Below are 27,297 nucleotides of genomic sequence, written 5' to 3' on the forward strand. Positions count from 1 at the left end.
TTTGTTTCTGCTGTATAACAAAGTGAATCAGCTATACGTATACATATATCCCCATATCCCCTCCCTCTTGCGTCTCCCTCCCACCCTCCCTATCCCACCCCTCTAGGTGGTCACAAAGCACCGAGTTGAGGGGGGGTTATAATACACTTCAATTCCTCAAGACCCGAACACAAATGTTAATTTTAGTTTTGACTTCCTTCAGTCGGAAGGGTTTAGTAGGCCTTTATCGTCGTAAAAAATACTACAGCCTTTTCAAATGGAAGAGTAAATGCTAGGCAAGTGAGCGCCGCTTCTAACACTGGCTAACGGAGTCATTACTCAACCACGAGAAGCGCCTAGTCGTCCCAATCTCAAGGGGTGGCCCTAGAATATCACGCGGGGATCCAGGCGACAAGACGGGGCTCGCCAGACCTGGGTCAGTCTCCTCTTTCCGCGCCCCAAGTCAGCCCTTCCCACTCTCATCCCGAGTTCATCTTCCAACGCCCAAACCCTGAGGCTCCCTTCCAGCCGTGCGGACAAAACCAACGCTCCTCCGTTGGGACTCCGGGCTTGCTCCCTTGCCCACCTCCCCACCCCGGTCCCCAAGCCACCCCTCCCCCTTTCACGCTCCGCCCGCGCCGACACGGGAGCCACCACCCCACCCCTTGCCACCTTCCTTCCCCAGGGCTGCTCCCGAAGCCGCGAACGCCCGCTCCTCTGCCCGCCCACCTCGCTGCTTGCACCCCGGGCCTGCCACTCCCTGAAGAGCTGCGGGGACCCACCTCGAAGAGCTCGGCCGTCGTGGCCATCCCGGCCGGCTGAGAGGCTCGCCTCGCACTGGATGCCGTCTCTCCTTCACATGCTGCGCCTCAGCGGCGCCGCGCACAGGTCTCCGCTCGGCTCGCCAGCTCCGGCTCCCGGCTGCCGCGGGCCGCCCCGCTGCCCACAGAGCCCAGGCGGGGCGGGAAAGCGGCCATGAAGCAAAGCCGAAGACGCCTGTCAGCTGCCTCCCGGCGCCGCCCGCGCCGCTCCCATTGTCACCGCCTCGTACGCCGGAAGTGGAGCTGCGCGTGCCCGGGTGGCTGTTGGGAGGGGCCGGCGAGGGGGAGAGTAGCAGGCGAACCGCGAAGAGGCTCCCTGCGCGGGCTAGTGAGGAACCGTGATCCTTGCGGGCTACCGTCCCGGAAGTGGACTCGAGAGGAAGAAAGTAGCAGGGTTGGTGGGGATAAATAGATTTCCGGAGGTTTTAAGTGCGGATTAACAGAAGTTTTTGTGGCGTGTGTTGTCCAGCGTGGACTCAGAGGTTTTAGTGACTTCACCTGAAGGAGTTAGCTTCTCTGCTGAGCCCGACCTGTCTGTGGTGGGGCAGAAGGTGGCTCTAGATGCGTGAGCCTCGGGGCTTCTGGTAAAAGAAAACGCCTGAGAAAGCCGGTCTGCGCTCTTCTTCGGTGGCAGCCTTAGAGAAGAGCTGATGCCTTAGTGGCTTATCATGGCCCAGCGGGCAGTGTGGCTCATAAGCCACGAACCGGGAACTCCACTTTGTGGCACCGTCAGATTCTCCAGGTAAACGCAAATCTAAATCCTCAGGCGTGATGGATCGGACAGATGGATGGTGTAGCGTAGTTTTGTGATGCTGTGTATCCCTGGTCCGACACCTGGGCAAGTTACTTAACATTTGTTTCATCTGTTAAGTGGAGATTGTAATAATACTACCTCATAGTGTTGTGAGAATTAAATGAGTTGATGCCTGGCACATTTTAAGTATTATGTATTTTCTCATATTAATGTTACTGTATCGTAACTCCACCTACGTAAGATTGATGTGGAGATGACGAAAGGAAAGGAAACTTCCTGAGCAGTAAACATGTTTCACATTTTTCTACTTTAATAAGAATCATTCAAGGACATTTTAACTCATTTTTATGGAAAGTCTTTGCTGAGCAGTATCAGGCTGTTACTTTCATCTTGTAATTATTTTTCATTCCCAGAAATTCTCAGATAGTTTACTTTAAAGCTCCTAATTGTTGAAGAAAATTGAAAAAGTACAAAAAATTAAATTGAATTCACTTTTTAAAAATGGTGTGAGCTGATCTGTTTCCACTTTTAGAATTTGCCACGTTTTATCGAACTAGCTCTGTGAAGGGAATATACAGTAACTCACTGTAAAATATGGGTGGCAATTGAGTTATCTGTTTCACCTTTTGTTCTCAGTGGTGGACAGTTCTTTCTTGCAAACATTCATTCTTCCCTGAGAAAAGCTCTATAGTGAAGTAGCTAGCTCTGAATCCAGATTGAGGCTGACAAAGATGAGTGTAATTTTAAGTGAAGAGTGGTAGGCAACGTGGATATGAAAACTTCCCTCTTTCCTACCTTAACAATTTTTGTTACTGAAGGCATCGAGCCTTGGAGTTTACCATTTTCTCTGGGATACCTGGCTTACATTTATTGTTCTTGTTGTTGTACCTCAGTAGGTTAATAATAATCTTCAATATGGTTCATCAGCCTTATTGGTCCATCCATCCTAGGTACTCCTGCTTTACTTATATATTTCCTTTGGTATCTTTATCCTTTTGTTTGTGTGTTTGTGTATGTATTTTTCAAATTATATGATTAAGTGTGCTATAGATGTCATTCCCTTCTCTTATGTTTGTCAGATTTCTCAGCACTATTTTTCAGAAACATCCAGGTTACTTTGTGTTCATCTAGGGCAGCACTGTCCAATAGAATTTTCTTCAGTGATGGAAATGGGAGATGTTCTAAATCTATGCTGTCTAATATTGCAGCTACTGGCCACATGTAGTTGTTGAGTTTTTGAAATGTGGTTATTGTAACTGAGGAACTCAGTTTTTAATTTTGTTTCATTTTAAGTTTAAATAGCCATGTATGGCTAGCAGCTACTGTACTGGATAGTGCAGATCTAGGCCATTGCATCTACTTGCTCTGTAGTACTCCATGGTTTACATCTGCCACATTTTACATCTCCCCTTCCCCTGGTGATGATCTCCCAGATTGCCCCCAACTCAGCTATCAAAACGGTGCTGCAGTAGATAACCTCAGACAGTTACATGGGGGCATATCTATACTGATTTTGGCTAAATATTACCAAGTAATTAGCTCCTCAGAATACTTTGACCAGTCTACACTCTCAGCAGTATCTCTATTCTTTCCTAACACTTACTCCACTTTTTGCCAGTATTGGTGTAAAGAATATCTTACTTTCGTTTGCATTTCTCTGTGTAGCAAGGGCCTTTAGGTTTCCTCTTCTGTGAATTGCCTGTATATATCCTTTGTCTGTTTTTTTCTTCAAGAGTTGCTGGTTTTTTCCTGTTAACTTGCAAGAGTTCATTGCGTAATCTTGATATTAGTCCTATGTCATTTTTAGGTATTATAGATATTTTATCTTAACTTATTGTCATTGTCAATTTCATTGACAATTGGTAATTTCATTACCCTTGGTTAAACAGAAATCCCTAGTTTTGTTGCAGTCAAAGTAGTTAGCCCTTTGAGGGAACTTGTTGAAGTCTCCCTACCCTTATTTCCCAAAGATATCTTCCTACATTATTTCCTCTTGACTTTATCATTTTCTCTATTATATTTAGGCCTTTAATCCATCTGTAGTCCATCTTTGGATGTGGCGTTAAGTAGGAATCTCATTTTGTTTTTCTCTATGCTGTGGCCCAGTTTTCCTAACATCATCTTCCAAACAGTGTGTATTTTCTTCACTGATTTCTGGGGCTGTTGATAGTAGTTTATTATGTCTCCCATATAAACATTGGTCTGTCTCAGTTCTATAACTTTGTTCTTTGCCAATACCATAGTGTATTTATATCTGTGGCTTTGTAGCTTATTTTAATATCTCATAGAGGTAAAATTTTTGTACTGTGTACAATAATAAGTTTCTTGAAGAAGTTGTGCTTGTTTTCAGAGTTCTTTCCCACTGTGCTCAGAATATTTCAAAAGAAAAATTCTTTTTGCTTGGGTGGACTTTTCAACATCTCTATGAAGGCAGCAAGTTGGGTTCAGATAATTCATCTGTCACTTATTTATCCTCTATCATTGAATGAATTAGTTAGGTTTTATTTTTTTTTCTGTTTTCTGACCTCCTGGGGCCAGAGTTAGAGCTAAACAGATATGCACTGCCCTGTTATCCACATATTTGCCAAAGGATAATGGCCATCACTTAAGATTTAAGAATGCAGATGATCTTTCCTCTATCTAGCTACTTTTTCCCCACAACAGAACTTGATTTAGATTCTGGTTTAGAGATTTGCTGTCTGGATAGATAGTAACAGTACCAGCTTAAGTCTAGCTTAGGTTGGTATTGTTCCCTATAGTTGCGGGGCCATTTAAAGTTCAAGTCCTGTTTTAGAAAAGGCCTAGAATAACTCTGAAATGACAGGTTGAGTCATCTGACAAGGTATTTATTGAACATATATTGAGACATTCTATAAGGTCCCAGATAAACTTATTTTTACAATTTCAATCATGAAATTCTTACACTTAAGAGAACTTTAATTATCCTCTAGAGGATAATAGTCTGGACTAGAGTTCAGTCCAGAGTTTTTAACTATCCTTATCCAAAGACTAAGAGAAAGAAGTGGCATTCACCTGCTAGGCCATTACTGGAGGGCTAGCTAATTCTTCCCTTTCCTCAATCAAGAAAATGCATCAGAATGTAAATGAGTGAGGTTCACTAATACATGGATAACTTTGAATACATTCTTATTTTTCTTTTTTAAAATTATTAATAAACACCAATATTTTATTAGTAGTATTAGTGAATTAGTAGAAAAACATTATTTGTCTAGGTCTGTTCTTGATTCTTGATGAGAATTGCTTATATGTTCTTTAGCCACTCCTTTATTTTACAAATAAGAAAACAGACTTAGAGAAGTTAGGCAATTTACACAGAAGTTAATAGCAAATAAATGACTTTGTTGTGGACTTTGGAGTGTTGAGATAAGGAATCGGGAAAGTACTTTTTTTTTTTAATTAAGAAGATGTGATTTAACATTTTTGTAAATTTGTTTCCCCCCCAAAAAGAATGAATTAGTAACTTAGTGTTCAGGATAGAGCATGCAAACCATGAAAGATTATTCATTTCATTCTTTTTGTTACCTCATAGTATCTTCCAGGGCCATAGAGATAAACCACTATTACTAAAATGCTCTTACATGTTTTTGTAGGGGTTGGCAAGAAGACTCAGGGTACCAAGTGTACTCAGGGTACTAGTGAATCCACAATGTGGAGGATTAAATTGAACCACTTTTTTCCATCCTACTCTACTAAGATGGAATCAGAAAAAAAGTCCTGTGGTGGGGTGGGAGAAATTTATGAAGAGGGTCAAAAGATACACTCTTTCAGTTATAAAGTAAATAAGTCATAGGGATGTAATGTACAGCATGGTGACTATAGTTGAATTATACTGTATTGCATATTTGGAAGTTGCTAAGACCGGAAGTCTTTTTTTAAATTTATTTAATTTATTTATTTTTGGCTGTGTTGGGTCTTCGTTGCTACGCGCACTTCATTGCGGCTACTCTTCATTGCGGTGCGCGGGCTTCCTGTTGTGGTGGCTTCTCTTGTTGTGGAGCACGGGCTCTAGGAGCGCGGGCTTCAGTAGTTGTGGCGTGTGGGCTCAGTAGTTCTGGCTCGCGGGCTCTAGAGCGCAGGCTCAGTAGTTGTGGCGCATGGGCTTAGTTGCTCCGCGGCATGTGAGATCTTCCCAGACCGGGGCTCAAATCTGTGTCCCCTGTATTGGCAGGCAGGTTCTTAACCACTGTGCCACCAAGGAAGCCCCGACAGGAAGTCTTAAAAGTTTTCATCACACACACAAAAAAATTTTGTAACTATGTAAGGTGACAGATGTTAACTAGACTTACTGTGGTGATCATTTTGCAATGTATACAAATATCAAATCATTATGTTACATACCTGAAACTAGGGGTTGGCCAAAAAGTTCCTTCGGTTTTTAAGTAAAAATAAAAGACACATTTTTCATTTTCACCAAGGACTTTATTGAACAAGGTATTCACTGTTTTGTTCCACTACCTTCTGCCATTTTTCAGGCAGCTTCATAATTCCATCTTCCCAAAACTTTTTATCTTTTTGAGCAAAGAACTGTTCCAGGTGCCTTTTACAGTCTTCCAGGAAATTTAAATTTTTTCCATTAAGAGAATTTTGTAAAGACCAAAATAAATGGAAATCCTGGAAATGTCTGGTGAATACAGCGGATGAATTGGAACTTCCCAGCCAAGCTGTATCAGTTTTTGCCTAGTCATCAAAGAAACACGCGGTCTTGCGTTATCCTGATGGAAGATTGTGCGTTTCCTGTTGGCTAATTCTGGACGCTTTTTGTCGAGTGCTGCTTTCAGTTGGCCTAATTGGGAGCAGTACTTGTTGGAATTAATTGTTTGGTTTTCCGGAAGGAGCTCATAATAGAGGACTCCCTTCCAATCCCACTATACACAACATCACCTTCTTTGCATGAAGACCGGCCTTTGGTGTGGTTGGTGGTGGTTCATTTCACTTGCCCCACGATCTCTTCCGTTCCACATTATTGTACAGTATCCACTTTTCATCACCCATCACAATTTGTTTTAAATACAGAACGTTTTCGATATGTTTCAGTAGAGAATCGCACGCGGAAATACGGTCAAGAAGATTTTCTTTGCTTAACTTACGTGGAACCCAAACACCAAAGCGATTAACATTATCAAGCTGGTACAAATGATTTTCAACACTTGATTTGGATATTTTGAGTATGTCTGCTGTCTCCAGTGTGCTATAACGTTGATTGTTCTCAGTTAATGTCTCGATTTGATTGCTATCCACTTCAACTGGTCTGCCCAATGGTGGAGCATCGTCCAGCAGGAAATCTCTAGCATGAAACTTCGCAAACCACTTTTGACACGTTCTGTCAGTCACAGCACCTTCTCCATACACTGCACAAATCTTTTTTTTTGCGTTTTAATTGTGTTTTTACCTTTCTTGAAATAATAAAGCATAGTATGCTGAAAATGTTGCTTTTTCTTTCTTTTTCAATATTAAAATGGCAACACAGAAATTCACCAATTTTGATTTTTTTTTTAAATGAACACTGATATGACAGCTGTCACAATACAGTCTAACAAAATTGTTTCCAATGAAGTTAAAGACAACTAAGCACTACTAGAGCCACCTTACGGAAAAAAATGAATGAACTTTTTGACCAACCTAATGATATAATGTTATGTCTAAATTATACCTCAATTAGAAAGTGGGGAGGGAGGGAGAGGGAGGAAGGGGAAAGGAAAGACAAGACAAGAAAATCTTTGCAGCCTTACCTGTAACAACAAAAGAAGTGATGTTTCTACCAATGGGGGTCCAGATAGATTGCAAGTCCTTAACCCAATGGAATACTGTGCAGCTGTAGCTTTATGTGACCTAACTTGGAAAGTGAAAAAAGTAAGTTTCACTGCAAAATGTATCATTCTGTTTTTTAAAAATGACAGTGTGTTTATGTTTATGCTTTAAAAGCGTTGAAAACCCTCTAGAAGGATGAAACACTAAACCCTTGGCAGGGGTTACTCCTGGAGGTAGGATTGAGTGGGGAGAAAGATGTTCCCTGTGATTAAAAAACAAAAGAGAGAAGGAAATAAAAAGTAAAATTTTTTTAAAAAGATAAGAAAGAAAAATAAGTCCTTATAGATGCCTAAAATGTATACAGGTATACACGCCTTGCTTAAGTGCGAATCTGAGCAGCCAAAGACTAGGATTTTGAATTAGAACCAGGTACTCTACCCATTTAAAAAATTAACTAAATTGAATTTTTTAAAATAATAGATAATGATACTTTATCATTTGAGATATATCAAGTACACAACAGGTAGTTGTTTTAGTAAGAATTTAACATGTAATATAATATTTTTTTGGTTGTGGTTTTTGTGTGTTGGTGTGTGTATTTGTTATTGTGTGTTTTGTTGTTATTAGTGTTTGCCTTATGTTTGTTTTTAGGTTTTGAACTTCAGTTTTATTTTACTTGCAGGAATTAATTATGTTTTTGTTTCCATTAATACAGACGGTATCCAACTGTTGAAAAAAGAGCCAAAGTCTTCAATGGAGCAAGTTATGTGCCTGTTCCTGAAGATGGTCCCTTCCTTAAAGCACTGCTTTTCGAACTGAGATTATTGGATGATGATAAGGACTTTTCGGAGAGTCGTGATAGCTGTTCACACATCAATAAAACATCCATTTATGCACTCCCAGTAGGAGGTGAAGAACTCTGGCCAGTTGTTGCTTTCTTGAAGAATGGCATGATATACGCTTGTGTTCCACTGGTGGAACAAACTTTATCCCCTCGTCCACCATTAATTAGCATTAGTGGAATTTCACAAGGCTTTGAACTTCTTTTTGGGGTACAGGGTTTTCTTTACTCAGGTCAAAAAAATGACAGTGAGCTAAATACAAAATTGAGCCAGTTGCCCGACTTGCTTCTACAGGCTTGTCCCTTTGGCACTTTGTTAGATGCCAACTTACAAAATTCATTGGATAGTATTAATTTTGCTTCTGTTACTCATCCACAAAAACAGCCAACCTGGAAAGCTGGAACATACAAAGGAAAACCACAGGTTTCTATTTCTATCACTGAAAAGGTAAAATCCATGCAATATGATAAACAGGATATAGCAGATACATGGCAAGTCATTGGAGTTGTCACTTGCAAGGTGAGATTTTCCCTGGTACTTGTTTTATCATACCACTTAACATTTATGGAGAAAAGTAAAATTTGCCGACTTTATTTTACATCATAATGTGACATTCTTGATTCTTATAAACAGCAGTCATTAAATGTTATGTCACGTGAAATTTTATAATGTTATCTTTTTGCATTTCTTACTAATTATACTGGCTATATGCATTTGACACTTGAACAATACGGATTTGAACTGCGTGGGTCTACTTATACGTGGCTTTTTTTCACTAAATACGTACTGCATTCAGTACTATGGTATCTGCAGTTGGCTGAATCTACAGTTGGTTAAATCCACAGATGCAGAACCTTGGACACAGAGTGCTGACTGTAAAGTTATACATGGATTTTGACTGAACAGAGGGTCAGTGCCCCTAACCCTCGCATTGTTCAAGGGTCAACTGCATTGCTGTGTAATGAATTGACCTGTTACCACAACCAATAAACATTTATTATACTCGTAGTTTCTGTAGGTCAGGACTTTAAGAGCAACTTAGCTGGGAACTTCTAGTGTGGAAGTCTGTCACAGTCAAGATTTCAGCTGGGGCTATAGTCACCTGAAGGTATGACTGGAGCTGGAAGTTCTGCTTGCAAGGTGACTCAGTCACATGGCTGGCAAGTTGGTGCTGATTATTGGTAGGAGACCTCAGTTCCTTTCCATGTGGACTTCTCAACAGGCTGCTTAAGAACGTCCTCACAACTTGGTGACTGCCTTCCCTTTGATCAAATGATCATACAGACAGACAGCCACATGAGGCACGAGTGAAAGCTATTCTTTTTATTACCTAGGCTGAAAGGTCACATAGTATCACTTCTACCACTTTCTGTTCATCAGAAGCAGGTCACTTTGTCTGGTCCACGTTCAAGGGGAGTGGGATTAGGCTCCATCTTTTGAAAAGAGTAGTGTCAAAGAATTTGTGAAAATATTTTAAAGTCACCATAGCTATTTTCCATTTTTCCTAGAGGGGGTGAAATTGACAAATCTCTGACTTAATATCTGAAGCCATTTTCAAGGGCTCATGTTTTATTTAAACAAGTCACTAGGTTAATATAGGGTTCTGTGGTTTAAGGTTAGGTAATAGGAAAAGGCAATGAAAATAACAATACAGTTAGGAGTGATCAGTGCCACATTCAATAATGATCAAAATAGAGCCCCTCCAAGAGAATGTCTACAAGTGCATATTAATATTCTCAGGTGTCTTTGTTTTTCTGTTATCTTCCTTTATTCTCTGCACTTATTGATATAAACTTTTTATATATCATATTAAAGTTGAGTAGTTAAGTGCAAATCCAATATATAAAAGTAGATTTCAAGAACAGAGAATTAGAAGAGTCCTGGCAGACAAATTGGGTCTTTTTTTTCCTTTTTAACCTTAACGTGACCTAAAAATTTATGTGCCTGTTTTAAACTCACTTCTATTTTGATCAAAAATACATTCCAGTTATTAATTTTAATAGAAATAATTATCATAAATGTTTCCAAAATTAAGGTGTTCACGGATTATGTCATTCATACCTCTTAAAGCTGTTGAATCTACGTTTCTTGTAAGTTCTGTAAAATATAAGTAGGAAAATTCACCGTCTCTGTTTTTCATTCTGTAGTAATGAACAGGGAATATGTTATATATAATTTAATACTAATTAATATTATGCTATTTAAATAGCTCATTGATAGGCTGACCCTAGTTTATTGCTTCTGGGAATTTTAGATTGGCTCCTATTCTTGATCTAATACAAATGATCATGATGGGAAACTTTCATCTTTAAAAAACTTTTTTCTAAAAATAAAAATAGTGAGGGTGTACTGAAACTCATGAACTAAATGTTTCTTTAGGGTTGTATGTAAATAGTATAACTGTTAGCCAAACCATTTTTTAAGTATTTAAAGGAGTTTTATTGTGAAGCCTATTGTAAATGGAAATACTTATCTTCATTTTATCTCAATCCTAGTAGGAAACCTGGTGAACCAAAAGCCAGTGGACTGAAGTTCTAGTCCTCATTCCACCACTAATTTCTGTCTCTTTGGAAGAGTTACACAATTTTTTCAATCTTTTCTCATTTTTAAAATTAGATAAGTACCTAGGTCCCTTCTGTTTTTATAATTCCTAATTAAAAGTCCAGATACGTATATGCCAGACTGGTTTAAAGGGTAGTATACAGAGTTCTTCTAGAATGGATGTCCTCATCCCGTAGTGAATGGCTAGTGCTCTGGTATTTCAGCTGCCTAAATAGCAGATAATTTGTTGGTTATTTCCATAAAGGTTGCTGTTTCCCTGATTCCTTTAATTATGTTAGAGTGTTAGAGAATAATTTAATAAGTATAAACAGAATATTTAAAAATTTTGATACTATTTGCTACTAATATTTGTTCATATATTATCTCCATAAATATCTGCAAAAATAAAACTTTTTCTTTAATTCTTGCTATCCACATATAGAGAGTGAAGTAGCAGATGATTTAAAGTTGAAAATACTAAAATGTTCTTAAGTTTCATAGTAGTTATTTGGCATTTTTATTATCAAATGGGATTGATGTTATTCTAACTATCACTGAAAGACTTTTATAAGTCACTAATTATACATGGTACTGTTCATAATGCCTGCCTGCTCTCTAAATGCTTGCATTATACAGCAGATATATTCATGAATTCACACATATGTCAAGTGGTAGATAAAAAAATGAAACGCTTCCTATTAAAATTGCGAACCAAAGGTACGGTTCGTAATTATAAAAAGATATCCATTCAGCAAACATTATTGGAGTATCTCTGGCTGCGTTGGGTCTTTGTTGCTGCACATGGGCTTTCTCTTGTTGCAGAGGGCGGGGCCTACTCTTCGTTGCGGTGCGCGGGCTTCTTGGTGCGGTGCGCGGGCTTCTCATCGCAGTGGCTTCTCTTGTTGTGGAGCACGGGCCCTAGGCGTGCGGGCTTCAGTAGTTGTGTCTCACGAGCTCTAGAGCGCAGGCTCAGTAGTTGTGGCGCATGGGCTTAGTTGCTCCGCGGCGTGTGGGTCCTTCCCGGACCAGGGCTCGAACTCGTGTCCCCTGCATTGGCAGGTGGATTCTTAACCACTGCGCCACCAGGGAAGTCCTTGGAGTATCTCTTATACTTAGCAATGTACTGGGCACTAGAGATACAAAGAAAAATATAATAATTCTTGCTTTCAAAAACTTAAAGCTTAAAGAAGGAAACAAACAGGGGCACAGACGTTTGCTCTCACCTCTAGAGAGTGGGCAGTTAATGCATAATGCAGACTATGTATATGATAGTGGAACTAGCTGCTTGCATTTGGAGCTAAGCATTATACCTACTGAGTTCCACCAACTCTTAAAATATTGTACAAGTCTAGCCAAACAAAACTTGTTAGTAAGCCTTATATGCCTCAATTGGACAGTTGTAATTGGGTGCTTAATAGAGGTAAATGTCAAGTTTTGAGTTATAAAGGAAGAGCCTGACTGCCCACCGCCCCCCCAGCACACACAACAAGTAAGGTGTATCAGTCTGGCTGGGTCAGAAAAAGAGCCACTACAGATTTATGGGAGTAAAGGTGTTTAGTATAGGAATGAGGGCTTACTCACGTATAGGAGGAGCTGGGAGAGAATAAGTCTCTGATCCTCTGACCAGTCCCCATTGTGTCTCCAGCATTACTTGCAGGTAGAAACGAGTTAAAGAGGTAGATGGGAACCAAACAGCAAAAGGCTTTAAAAGTAATACAAAACTGAGGGGGAACTATTGAGAGGTTTTGACATGGATACGATATAATTAGAATTATGTTTTATTAAGATAGCTCTGGCATTGATGAAGGATGGATTGATTAGAGGAAAGCGAGTCTAGATACACTTAGAGGGCTATGACAGAAATTGTAAGGGCCTGTACCAGTGTAACAGGAATGAAGAAAAGTAGCTTTTTAAGGGTTTTAAATGTAAGCAGAGGGCTCTAGGAAGGCTCTCCTGGTCTCTGGCTTGGGTGTCTGAGAGCATGATAGAATCATTAACCAGAACACAAGAAAGCAATGAGAATAATACCTTGAGAGAAAAGTGAATTAAGTTGTGGAAAGTGACTCAGATAAATTAAGAAAGGCCTCATTCAGAAGATGTATGCTTCAAGGATCTTGGTAATATCTGTTGTTTGTGTTGCAGTGTGATTTAGAAGGAAGTATGCCAAATGTTACCATCAGCTTGAGTCTCCCCACCAATGGATCTCCACTTCAGGATATTCTGGTTCATCCTTGTGTGACATCTCTCGACTCTGCCCGTTCTGACTTCTAGTAGCATTGAGGCAGCGGATGATTCTGCATTAGTGGGCCTTACAAATTTCCACTCACTCCACCTTTAGAGTCATTCAACTTATGCTACTACACTTCTCAGGTAAACAACCTTGGAGAAGTCGGGGACTTTGCTAATCTTATATTATGAATTCTGTTGTAAGCAAATCACCATACTTTTGGTCCAAACAAGAACTTTTCAGGAGTTTATTTACCAGAAGATTCAGATTGTTTCCCTCAATCAGTTATTGATGACCCATTAAGCTACTGCTGATCTGGGAGGGTTGGGGAGTCAAGATACAAGCAGGGCAGCAGAAACGGTGGGCGGGGTGTCAGTGATCAGTATGCCTAGTGCATGTTCTATGTTGCAGGTCATAGAGAAACCTGGAGGAAGGAATCTGAACAAGGCAGGAGTAGGAAAAAGAATGTATCACACACCTCTGTAAGGCACCTTTCTCATCTCTGGAAATAGAAAGAGATGCAAGAATCCTGACCTTAGAAGGAATGTAGCTTCATCATCTATTATCAAAATAACTTGGAGTAACCCATTAGTCATTTAAGTCATATCTGTATGTAATGACTATATTACTGCAAGGCTTTTTCTCCATCACCACTGATATTTTAGACCCATTAAACCTGAGAATTATATAAAATGGTTTTTATGTTTGTTTCCAGGTCCCTGTGCCACCAATTTTGGGTTTTTATCAGGTTAAAAGAGGAAGAAGTACAACTAAAAATAACAGTTAATTTAAAACTGTCATGAAAGTGTGAAAAATAGTTTTGAATTCTGTGAAGCTCATATACCTTTTTACAACAGGTAGGAATAAAATAACATAATGCCATGATCTCTGCCTTCTTTAGTACGTTCCCACTGCCCTATAATAAATTGTCTTGGTTTTTACCTTATTTTTAAGATCTAAAAATTTATGTTATTCAAACGTATGCTGATTCTGAACCAAAAACATTGTCATAAAACATAATCTCTTTATTTTTAAATATCATCATTTTTCTGGTTAAACTGCTTGCTAGTAAGTTATAAACTTCAGCCAGTGTCGCTTCTTCAGGGTTTATTTTACTACTGGCTTTATTTCTAGCAATTTCTCTGTACTCAATGTACAGATCAAGCCCAACTAGAAAACCTGGTGAATTAATATCATAAGATTACTTCCTTATCAGTTCTACTTTTAAGTTTGTCCTACAGAATAGTTCTTTTCAAAGGATACATAAATATATAGTAAAATCACAGTTTTAATGTTACGTCAATCTATGTGCCTGTATTAATACATTCTGCATGACTTTGTAGTTATCTTAGAATAATAATGAAATGTATAGCATCACCAAAAAAATGTTTATTGTGTTTCTGTGTTTTCTGAGATATAATATTCATTATTTATTCTACTGTATTCTGCAAACTTGAATACAGATCTGCTTTTATGTTGTCCTTGTATTAAGTAACAGTAGCAAGATTTGACTTACATCTCTTAAAACTGTTATATCTATGATTATTTTTTTCTTTCCATTTTGTCCATTTCTTTTTTAAAGAGGTCCAGTCACACATGTGGAATACAAAGTTAGTTTTGGCCAGCTTGAAGTATTTCGAGAGAAAAGCTTATTGATCTGGATTATTGGTAAACTAGGTTTTGTTTATTTTTTTTTCATTCATTTGCTGTAGAATCTATTTAATTTATAATAGTTGATTGATGTATTTCTGTTTTTAGGACAGAAGTTCCCAAAATCAATGGAAATTAGTCTTTCTGGAACTGTAACTTTTGGAGCCAAGAGCCATGAAAAGCAGCCATTTGACCAGATTTGCATTGGAGGTACAGCATATTTAAAGGTAAATATATTTATATGGCTCACTACATTAGAAACCTTTCCTTTTGTTCCAAATTGCATATATCTAATTGATTTTTACTGTTTCCTAACTTTTTTTTTTTGGAGTTCTGTTCTTTTTGTCTAAGTCCTCTGTTAGATTTTAGTAAGATTCTTTTTGTTTAGTAATCACTTTCTATTTCACTTAAGACTTTAAAATTTTTAAGGTGAAAGAATTATGTAAAACCTAAATACCTCAACTTAACCTAGTTCTACCCAGCTCTTAGATATCACATTTGAGATTTGTATACAAAGAATGTAAGATGTAGTCTTTGCCCTCTAGGGATTTTTCAATGATGCGTGTCAGTAACTGATCAGGACTAACTGCTTTTGGTCTTTCAAAAAAAAGACTGAGCACTTCCAACCAAAGTGGTCAAGGAAAGCTTTGTAGTAGAGATGGAGTTCAGGCAAAACTCTGAGGCTCAGGTAAGCATCGATACGAAGCCTTGAAGATTGACTCTCGTTTGTATGGGTGAAGAAATGACTTAATCACAGGAATGAAGGATAACAAGGCATGTTTAGGAACCAGTGCTAGAAACAGTAGTCACACAAAAGTCTGAATAAGTGATTTAGGTCTGGATTGTAGAGGATTTGAATCTGGCTTTCATTGCTTTGTTAGAAAATGTTATACTTTTTTTGAGTACGGGAGTGGTCCTTCAGAAAGCGATACTTTATGAGGATCAATCTGAAATGGATGTGAGGAAGGTGAGTGAAGAAAAAAACTAGAGACAAAGAAACTATTTTTTAGCTATATTAGTATTCCAGATGAAAGGTAATAAGTTAATAATGCTGAACTAGTGTAGTGTCACAGAAAGAGAAAGGAAGGGAAGAAAAGGAATAGAGCTGTGATAAAGGTATAGCCTTTAATCTCACTAATTAAGTAGAAAGATAAGAAATAGTTTTAAGTCAAAGATGATGTCATTAAAAAATTGTGACTTAAACCAGACTTGAAGCTCCAGGAGGGCAAAGACTGTGTGAATCTCATTCATTCACTGTTTTATTCCCAACATCTAGTTCAGTACCTAGCACATAAATATTTGATGAATGGATGAACATACTTAGAAGAAAGTTCTGTATCTTAGAAGAAATGTGGAGAAAGTTGGGAGGGAGTGGGCTTCATATCACGTATGTTGCTGGTAATAGCAACTTACCCCAGTATAGGTGTCCAGTAGGTGGCTAAAAACCTAAAGCTTGATTCTCAAGAGAAAGCTCAACTGTTCTTAGGATCTAGGAGTTATCCATGGAGAAGAAATAGTTGAGGCAGTAGAAATGAATAAGGTCAGAAAAAGATAAGAGAAAATAGGAGGAAGGTTCAAAAGGATCAATGAGGGAAAGCGAAAATGTGATCAGAAAGGTAGCAGGAAAACCTAAATAGAGTAGTATCAAAGAAATCAAAGAGAGATTGAAATCTGTATGTAAAAGCAACTAGGGGAAATGGTAGTGAAGTCAGAAGTACACTAGTGATATTCATTTCTTCTGTATTGGCTTCAACTATGTCCATGAGCTTTGTTTCAATGATTATTATAGAAATTCCCTCTTCCAGATGTTTTTCAGAAAAAAATGTGAGATGTTACTATACTGGATGTTTTTCAAAGGTAGGGATTATGACTCTTCTATTCATTTTCATTACCTAACCAGTTATAGTCACATCAAAAACGTGTAGTACGTATTTGTGTTCAATGAATACATTTATTTTTATAATATCTAGTTGTGTGGAAATCAACCTTGTCATAATTTCCAGCATCCAGAATTATACCAAACAAGCAAGCAAAAGCCCTTTACTACTAGATAATTTGAGTTGCAATAGGGAAAAAATTGCTCAGAAGATCTGAAAATTACATCTATGCCTATGATCAGTTAGTTTGGCAATCAAAAGGAGAAAGACAGGAAAAGAGAGAAATTTGCAGGGAAGGGAGAAGGAAGAAAAGTATAGAAAAGCTATCAGGATATTGCCAAATCAAAAGCTTTTAGCAGCAAAGATGAGAATCACAGCAAAAGGAGACAGGAGTTCTGTAAGAATAGACCTTTCATGGTTCATGTGAATATCACTGTGGCTCAGAGACAGCCGAGCACTATGCCTTCAGAGAAGGTACTAATGGCCCTCTCTATTATAGCCCAATATATTAATTGGCATTTATACTGATATCACCACATTATCCGTTAAATCCAGGAACTTACATTCATTCATTACATTCATTCATTACATTTTAGAAAGGTTAGTTATGTAAAAGTTAAATTTTAGTTTTCTGAAAAATTAAGTAGAGCGTTTCATTCCCTCCAAACACCAGATAAACTGGTGTTTCTGTTCTAGTAATTACTTTATTGTGTTCTGCTAAAAGGTGTATAAAAGAATTAACGATCTGAAATCTATCACAACCACATAGCCTTAGAGATAGGAGAGAGCATACAGAACACCAAACACCATAGGGGAAGGAGCACCAGCTTTTGTAGTCAGTCAGGTCTGAGTTCAAATGCCAGCTCTACTGCTTACCTACTGGGATGCTGCTAAGTGTTTCCATCTCTGAACCTCAGTTCCCTCATTTGTAAAATAGGGATTCCTTGCAGTGCAGATAAGAGTTTATATTAGTGAAGGGCCTGGTACGTGTTAAGCACTTCATAATGTCAGCCTTACAAAGAAATGGCCCTAATGCAAAAGGGAAAGGTGAGTGTATATGTGTGAATATGTGCACTCTCACGCACACACACACAGTATTATTTGTGATTTTTATTTTGTGAACTCTGAAATAAATTCCTAAACTTGTGTCAAGGGAAAAAAACGTGAGCATCATTTTTACCAAATAATCACCTTAATTTGGTACATTTCTCTTCTTGTTCTAGCTTCATTTTAGGATCTTAGATTACACACTCACTGGGTGTTATGCGGATCAGCATTCAGTTCAAGTTTTTGCATCAGGAAAACCAAAAATAAGTACATGTAAGTTGTACAGATTCAAACTAACTTAAGGTAATTAAAGTGGTGTTATGTTATTATTAACTAAGATAAAATTAAAATGTGACAGAAAAAGATCAGAGAATAATACCGATTTATAAGAATTCTGGCCTAATCCATCCTGTGTAACAGTTTATGTACATTGCCCTCTGCCTTCTCCTATTTGTAAAGTGGTCTGGATGAGCAAGGATTGACATAGAGGTGGGCTCTAGTCTAAAGTTGGATTTGCTTTGCTCTGCTTATAATTTACTCTTTTACTCTTGGGCAAGTTAGTGAACTTCTTATTTAGTTTCCTCATATATAAAACGGAATTAGTAGTAGTATTTACCTCAGTGTTGTTAGGAGGTTTAAATAAAATCATATCAACCATGCACTTAGCATAATGCTTAGCATGTGGGATGGATTCAATAAATGTTAAGTATGATTATTACTTAAAATTTTAAATATTTTTAGCAAATGTTGTAGTCAATGAGCATTATTTAGTATCCTGTTTTACCAAAAGGAGGGCAAGAGAAATGTGTGTGTGTGTGTGTGTGTGTGTGTGTGTGTGTGTGTGTACACATGCATACACACATAGTACAAATGGAAATATATGGAGGGGAGACAGAGCAATTTGTAGATGAATTCAAAATTATTAATTCAGATCAAATATAGATATGTGGCATAGAATAAAAAAGTAGCTAGAATGAGGTAGAGTTAGCTAAACATAAGCAGCAACATTTTTGCCTCATATATTAAGGGGAATAAAGCTATCTAGGTAAGTATTTCTTAAACTAAGGGTTAGGGTCCCTAGGAAGGATAAGACAAGACTTCGTACTTTAAAGTTTCTAAAGAATTACAGAACTCAGAACTACTGAATTCTAAGCAATTACCTGTGAATGGCAATAATAAATTCTATGTAGTATAACCAGAATAAGCCATATTCTTTACCTCCATACATCCCTGTGCTTTCTCCTACATCATTTTTTCGTTGCTTTTTAGAGAAATTGATGTATATGGAAGAGTCTTCATAATGCTTTTTTTTTTTTTTTTTTTTAATGAAGGCACAATACAGTTGTTAGTTTGGACAAACCAGCAGTTTTGTCTAAATGCAAACAGACCAGTATTTTAGGTTGTCTATGGGAAATATGTTGTCTCTTTAGATAATGTTTAAAATATTGTATCTTATTAATATTAACTAAACATATTGTAGTAATTTTCAGATATTATAATACAGAATGAGATGTTTCAGTAATTCACCTGCTTCTTAATATATGAATGAAAGAGGTCACTTTAAATGTATAATTATGACCAATATTTTATTTCCTTCTTCTATTAGTTTCAGAGCATAACTATCACTTCGTGCAACTATGTAAAAACCTTTATTCTGCCATCATCTTGACAATAAAATCTATATTCATAATATACAACTTAGTTCTGAAAATAGTTTAATAATGCTAATAATATTAATTTAAATAATAATAGCTGATGTTTATTGCTTACTATGTGCCAGGCACAGTTCTGAGTATGTAAGGTGTGCTAACTCATTAATCCTTACAGCACCCTACGTAAGTGTTGTTATCTCCATTTTACAGATGAGGATGCTGACGGAACACACAGAATAAGGTCACATAGCTAGTAAATGGCAGAACTGGACTCAAATCCAGGCAGTCTGTCTTTGACCCTGACCACTTAACCAATATGCTGTGTTGCCTCTCAATGTTACTAGGTTCTCAAACTGAACAAACAACAAAAAAAAAGGCAATGAGGTAATACATCCTACCTCTATCCTTTTCATTATGAGGAAGGTAGAAAAGGCAGAATTGGATAAATAGAGATGTACGGAATAAGAACTTACACGTGTCTAGCTCCAAATGAGCATTATCATCTCAGTTTTACATATCAGAAAACTTTAAAGAGATTTTCATTTGTCCAAAGCTCTTAAAACAGAAACCTTAAATTTGATCAGAACTATAAGAAACCACTGAAGCAACCTTTTTAAAACGTTACTAGGAAGTTGGGTGTGTATTTCCATCTCTGAAACTTTGAATGCATAAAGAATAGCAAGATCAGAATCAGAACTGTGGTGAAGAGGTTACAGAAGGGAAACAATAAAACTATTTTTAATGTTTTTGTAGCTGAAGTAATGGTCTGTAAGAAAAAGAATTTAGGGAAGATGTGAGAAAAAAAATTAGCAGATTGGCATGAGGGATTTTGGCATATATAAGCTAAAAGATGAATTATTCATGTCTTTAATGAAGCCATATTTTTTAAAGTGGTGAAAGTTATAATAATGCCTTGATAAAAATTGAATTGAAATGGATATCTCAAAGTATTGCCTTCCTTGAAATAATTGTGTTCCACAATTTTAAATATCATGACTTTGCTTTCTCATTGAATTTTTAAGATAATATAATCTTATTTTTTTTTTAGACCGGAAACTAATTTCTTCTGACTATTACATCTGGAATTCTAAAGCTCCTGCTCCAGTAACATATGGATCATTATTACTGTAATTGTCTCATGTTTAAATGGGATTTATACAACAGTAACATAAATTAAATCACAGTCTTTTATTTTTAATATGTATGCATATAACCTATGAGTGAAAATCATTGATTTAATTACAAAATGCTCTTGTTCAGTGTTTTTAGTCTGATCTACTTTGAAAGAACATTTTAAAGACTAATGTATCCAATTTCATTACCCTTTGATTTTGCTCAAGTATGTTTTCAGAGCATAAAATGTAGTGATTCACTTTCAGCTTATTCTAGACTAGTCTTGGGTTATCCTGCCATACATGTTTCTTCCTGCCCCTGTGGCAGACATGGCTAATCAGTCACAGCCCTCTTTCTCCACTGAGCCTTCCTGGATATGGGCTCAGGCTCCTCAGTGCAGAGCTGCAGGCAGCTACTCCCAATGGATTGTAGATGGCATGCAAGATAAAAAACTATTTGCTCTTCCAAACCTAAGTGCTAAGTGCTAGTACAATGTGTTGTTACAGAATACCAGAGACCACATGAGAAACAACTTTGTAAATCTCTTGAGAAAACAGCTGATGAAAATGAAAGAAAATTGTTAAAATAGTAAGCTGTTTTTAATCAGAACTATCCTCCGGACTAATAAAGAATCTGCATAATTCTATTTTGTTTATCTCTGTTCTGGAGTTACTTTTCAGGCAAGTTTATTAATCTGCCACAATAACATTTTGTTTAGTAAGCATATTAAGAGGGGTGGGATGCCTTCAGAAGATGAGCACCGTGTTTTGTGATTACTAAATATCTGCAGCCAAATTTTTAAAGATAAATTTAGATATAATATTGGTCTTTCACTGTTTTTTTATAATTCATTAATGAATGAATTCAGGTAAAAATTCAAAAGCTATTTTATGCGTAGAGAGTATCACTTAAATCTTATTTCAGTTCCATGTAGCACATTTTCTTTAAATTTGTCACCCTTGCTTCCTTATTGGCATGCTCTGGGTTTCTTCAGGAACCATCCAGTCATACTCTTTATTCTCTACCTGTCTTTACAATTATTTGTCACATTCTGTTTTCAAAGTAGTTCATTGTCAAGTTGGACTTTAAATGACCATTCAAGAAAAGATGAAATCTCAAGAACCTCAAAACTTATTCCATGTCAAGTTTCTTTTTACAGAACAGAATTAGAAGAGTTATTAAAAAAAAATACGCATTACAGATTAATATTCAATTAAATTATATCTTGGTTTCTTTTTTTTTATGAGTCTCTTAAGGAAAAGCTTAGAAAAAGCTGCTAACTTCTTGAAAGAGAGCTATGATAGTTTGAAAGGAGATTGCATAGAAATTTAGGATTTGAAATGTAATTTTTTTAAATTAAGGTCAATCCTACTCATTGTAAACTCATTTTCTGCAAGGCATTATCATGGCATAATGTTCTATGTTCAAAATTATCCCAAGTAATGAAGAAAATAGAGTAACTTCCAGACCAGGACTTTAGCTTGTTATTCTAGGTTAATCATAGATAATCAGTAGTAAAAACTTTCCTTTTGAAAGAAGAAAAAAATCATTCCCTTTAAGTTTTTTGATCTCTCTTAAACTCAAGGAAAGCTTAACATTTCACTTATATTAATGGAGCCATTTGTACATCTTGATTGTATAAGTGTTTAACAAAGTACACTAAAATAGGGAAGAGACATTTATCTAGTGAGTAGGCTGAGATTCAGTATAATAATCCCCTAGGCAAAACTTTATAAGCATTCAGAAAAACCAATGAATCTTTGATCTGACATTTCTAGAAACCTGAGGAAAATCTAAGAAGTACTGGAAAAGTGTAGGGACAATGGGGAACCTGATGCCATCTGTTGCCATTCCATTCTAACATAGCACTACAGAACTAAAACTAACTCATGTTTTCATCCTGTTGATATCAGCTGGGCACACTATGATGCTTTGATTTTGTCTAGAAACCTGTCACTTCAGGATAATTTCTGAAGACAAAGTCTGTTTCCCGTTTGGTAGGTGACCTGTTTAATGTTTTCTCTGTGTCTGGGAACTCCTTAGTGTAATTAGCGACCTTTGAACTCCACAACTAATCCTGAGCTATTTTGTATTCCTTACTCATCTTTAAGGCTGGACCTTTCTTTTCTTCAGAGTCCGCTGCCACAATTAAAGAAGAAACAGCTGCATTTCAAAGGGATTCCGATTCCAGAAGCTTAATCGTGATTGACATGTTCTTATTCTAAGCTATAAGACACTCTAAGAGTCCTTTCTTGGGTTAAAACTTCAATCATTTTCTAAAATATTATCTCGCTATGGATTTTATTCATTTTCTTTGATAACTATTCTTTGCATTTTTTAACTTGAAAGATGCTGTGTGTTTGCACTGAATATGAGCACCTTCTTCCAGTTAAAGATTTGGATGGTGTCAGACCGCTAGATGCAAAGTTGCTAAATTCCCTTTAGTGCCAAAATATGATTATGAAATCTGATGTCTATCATATGGGTAATTATTCTTCAGTAGACCCAAAATGTACAAAAAGTGTTACATTTCTGAAAATGTACTCAAACTTTTTAAAGTCAGCAGTACCCTTATAGCATAAGATAAATCCCCTTACAGTGGTGGGCATTTTTTACCTTTTACTTTTTAAATAATTGATTCAAATGTCAGGTTTGAAGTAAATAACCTTATCAGGTATTCTTAAATTATTTTTTTTAATTTTTAATCATTAGTCTTACAAAATTAATTTTTTCACACCAACTCAATATTTTCAGTGAGTTAAAATTGTGGTTTTATATATACATTGTATGGTTTAAGATATTTCAAAGCACAATTTAATACATAGAACAGCTACTAGTATTTTTCCTCTAGTTTTTATTATAGTATTTCAGAATCCGTTATAGATATTCGTGGACTCCTGCACCACCCCTGGGAGGAAGGTAGGTCGAGTTATCATCCAGAGTCTCTGCAGGGACCGCTGCCACAGCAGAACGGTTGTTTCTAAGACAAAGGTCAGAAAAGGGATGTTAATAAACAGTTCTCAGGTTTAAGGGACTTTTTTAGGATTACATCTTAAATTCCAACAAATCAGATTTAGGAGTTACTGAAAGTGAAATTGATCCATCCCTCATCCAAACTTTGCAATACTTTCCTGTTCTGACATCATTTAGATAGTTAGCTGTATTATCAGATTAGAAACCATTGTACCAGGCTGCTGAAAGGAAAAGGAGGCAAAAAGCTAAACATGGGATGAATTCTGAACCTTTTAACCTGGCTGAAGTACGTTGGTCCCTGTTATGCAAATACCTTCAATCCTCTGCTAAGTTCAGTGGAAATAATTTTCTTGAATGACAGGTTTATTCAGCAAGGATTCAGTTGGTGATTAATCCCCCTTTGATCTAGGGTATTTCACTTAACTACCAGTTACCTCGTTCTGACAAAGTGCAACTGAGATTAGGGAGATCACTAGAACACTACCAGGGTGTGCGTTTATTCTCTATAACCTTTTAAAGCAAGGGCCAAGAATGCAATTTATTTTCAGTATTTGAAGATGTAAAAGTCCTGTCTGCTAAGTTAGAAAGTCAATTGAATACCAAATGAAGTTTATTTCTTATGTAATAGAACAAACATTTCTTTTTACTTTGCCTAACAATGATTTTAGAAAACATAGGCTTTGAAGAAACAAAGACCACAGTTTAAGTATATCTTCTAGTTTTGTTTCATATACTAGAGTGTATATTTATTGGCCCTGAGATAACCCAAAAATCAAAGCTACAACTTACGCTGAGAAAATGCTTCTATTTTATTAAACTGCACAGTTTCTCCCCATCCGCCTCCATTAAAAAATGTCATGGTATGTGGTAAAGAAATCCAATTGGGGAAAACATGTCGCAATACACAATTATTCATCTTAAGACTTATGATTTCGAAGATTTATTTAACTTTGTCCTTTCTTGAGGAAAAAGAGCTTGTTTTGTTCCCATGGTGAATCAAGATTTTTTTCATAGAAGTACCATTACAAAAATACTTCAAACTAATTATTTTAAGTTATCAAAATAACCATTTTCGACAGTACTGTTTACTATTTTACTATTTTTTTCTGCCTTTTTCTCATTTAACTGGGTACCCTTCCTCCATAACTTTAAACTTTGAAACATTCTATGAAATTTTGCACAATATTTGAAGAATAAAATTGTAAGATGTGTTTCTTGACTAGTTTTATTATTATAGACAGCATTTTTTAATGCTTTGTAATTGTTCATTATTCTAGTATCAGTTTGCAAGTTATGTATTAGGATAATTTTCTTATACCTTTTTTTTGGCTCAAACTTTTTGTGATCCAATTTCTAAATTGAAACAGTGACTCAAATAAATGCATATCTAACTTATGTTTGTGCCAAATGAACATCTCTAGTTTGAATTTATTAACCAAAATGTTTCTAAATATCTTTTGATAGCAAGTTACTTAACCATGGTAAAATTGAGGATCAGAAAAAATATAAGATGGAAAGCAGGATCCCCTGGCCATGTTGCTAAGAAACTAGTATTTTTAATAATTAACTTACTCTACGCAGTAAATTTTTAGTAATAAAATGTTGCAATATATTTTGAAATATGCTATCAGAGAAAGAATATATTTATGTAAGACATAGATGTATGTGTGTGCGTATTTATATAATGTTTTATGTTAGTGTGTCCAACTTGGTGGGTTTCCCTATGAAATATTTCATTATCATGTCAGAGGAAGAATAATATTTAAAGTTAAATATTCAAATGTCTTCCCTGCAAACACAATGTTAGTAGTAATGAAGAGGTGCATAAAATGAATATTGCCAAAGAGCTCTTGAGATTACTCTTATAAAATGTTTAAAACTCTTATGAGTTGAAAGCTTTTCAACTAGCTTCTAGTTTTTTTTTCAACAACTGTTTTATGGATATGATAACATTATTGTCTGTATATAGCCTGGAGCAATGCAATGCCTTATCTGTATTACTAATTTACTGCCTTGTAAGCAGGTTACTTTGAGGTCCAGGTTGACTTTTCTCAGGCCTTGGCCAATCTGTGTAATTGATGGTAGTGTGGTGTTAATATATGATGCGCAGCATTTACATATTGACGGATGCCCTGGGGTGGAAACCACCTGCTGCTGAATTGTTTTTCCAGTAGGATGTGAAAATTTTTATATCTTAATACTCCATTAAACATTTAAAATCAAACTATGTTTCCTCTAAATGTCTTCTCTTTAAATGATAGTTTATGTGAAAAAAAAGGTTATTTAGTTAACACTACTAATAAATAAAAATGAAAAATTATTGTTATCCCTCTTAAATTTTTTACTTTTTCTTTCAAGGGACTTGAGTGCCCTCTGCAGGTTATATAAAGAGATAACTAATGACTATATTTTTAAACCCTGTGATTTTTCCCTTTTAGAAGCAAAGCCTGGTAAGTGTGATCCATTTTATTTATATTGTTAACTTTGTTAATTTGCCAGTGATTGAAGTAAGAGTTTCTTTTCTTTCCCAGTTTTATAGTTTTGTTTAATGTGACGAATGTAATACCACTGAATTTTCCAAATCACTTAGCTGGCACTCTTTAAATGTTAGAACTATAGTAATACACGTTCCCTCACAGAAAGCAGATTGGGAAAACATTCAGCTATTTTGAAATTTATTGAAAATGTGGAGAATAACTTGATTATTTCCCATTACATTTTTAGAATATTATACATTGAAATAAAATAAGCCTTTTCCAGTATGCATCATGTAAATTTTAAAAATTACATGAGTTTTATTTCTTAATCTTGTTGATGAGTGATGATTGTGTTCAAGCTCAAAACACGAGGCTACTTAGAATTTCTTTAAACAAAGTTAAGATTGAACAGATAATGCTTTGGTATTATTGTTGCATAGGTCCACTAACCAGAAAGAGTATTTCCATTTGAAGAACGAAAGGCAAAGGTTTCGTATCCAAGTCACTCATTTCAAAGAACCCATACTTTCTCAATGAGTATAACAGATTTGTTTCTAAAGGATATAGGAATTCATTTTGTATATGAAACGATAGAACTGGAGCACCAGTGGCACTTCTGATTCACTTAAAGCTGCCAGGGAAACTAAATATGATGAGAACAAGAGGAATGACTGGATCAAGTTAATAGAAATAGTTCTTCTGCAAGCCACATAATGATCCTGATCATCAACCTTGAAAAGTAAATTAGAACAAGCAAATTGCTGTTGAAAAATTCTTTCAGCGCTCTGCTGTTGCTACTCAGCTAGTCACGGCTCAACCAGAGACAAGGAAAAAATGCACTCAGTTTTGCATTAACAAAGGAAACATTATTAAAGTGAATGTTTACATTCTGTTTATTGAAGTGTTCAAAGAATATTTGTTGCATCTTCAAGCAACCTGCTGTTCTCCCAACTATTACAGTGCATGAGTGATAATAAAAATGAGTCATTTATACATTTTAGAAAAATAAATAGCATTTAACTTGTGTTTCTGAGCTATCTTACTTCAAAATATTGAAGTATTAATACTCTCTTTTAAAGATTTTTGTCACTAGTAAAGTATCCTATTAAAAAAAAAAACCTCATTCACTTGACTACACCTTTGAATTATTTTCAAATGCTTTATGTAACTTTCCTCCCAGAATCTACAATGCATAAGAAATAATCAACTGAAAATAATTTTTTAAATGAAAACAATTGTGAAATTACTTGAGTGTGTAATTGAATATATAATATGTGCATTGGAAAAATAGCTTGATAATTACGAGAGCTTTTTTGAGCTACATTTATCTTGAGCTACTTCATAAGAAAAAGTTGAGAATTAAACAAGACAGCAATTGAAAGCGGGCATACCAATCTGACATTTAAAAATTTAGTAAGTATTATATGTACTGCTAAAATTGGGGGAAAGTCAATAATTAAAAATTCAGAATTTTAGCTTTCATCTGTGGAAAATGAACAATCTAAATCACTTTTATATTTTAGGAGTGTAGTGTTTAATAGGGATTTAAATACCATATTTTACTTGGTCCCTTGC

The 27,297-nt window shown here is 36.2% G+C and overlaps 2 protein-coding genes across 2 annotated transcripts in view; one reads left to right on the forward strand and one right to left on the reverse strand.

Moving 5' to 3' along the window:
• The window catches only part of EXOC5 (exocyst complex component 5), a 53,330-nt gene extending 52,309 nt beyond the window's left edge, over positions 1-1,021 (reverse strand). The window contains exon 1 of the mRNA XM_036841529.1: positions 762-1,021. Coding sequence (XP_036697424.1) covers positions 762-788 — 27 coding nt within the window. The 5' untranslated portion in view covers positions 789-1,021. The remainder of the gene's footprint in view (positions 1-761) is intronic.
• Positions 1,022-1,164: 143 nt separating this feature from the next.
• AP5M1 (adaptor related protein complex 5 subunit mu 1) lies at positions 1,165-20,918 on the forward strand. Its single transcript, XM_036841530.1, is given in 12 exon segments — positions 1,165-1,542; positions 8,039-8,684; positions 12,849-12,962; positions 12,964-13,003; positions 13,006-13,076; positions 13,649-13,681; positions 13,683-13,730; positions 13,732-13,790; positions 14,516-14,601; positions 14,692-14,810; positions 17,684-17,780; positions 20,208-20,918. Coding segments are annotated over 12 exon segments (1,470 nt in total). The 5' UTR covers positions 1,165-1,468; the 3' UTR covers positions 20,291-20,918.
• The last annotated feature ends 6,379 nt before the right edge of the window (positions 20,919-27,297 follow it).

The sequence above is a fragment of the Balaenoptera musculus genome, chromosome 2, assembly GCF_009873245.2.
Source record: "Balaenoptera musculus isolate JJ_BM4_2016_0621 chromosome 2, mBalMus1.pri.v3, whole genome shotgun sequence".
In the NCBI taxonomy this organism is placed as follows: Eukaryota; Metazoa; Chordata; class Mammalia; order Artiodactyla; family Balaenopteridae; genus Balaenoptera; species Balaenoptera musculus.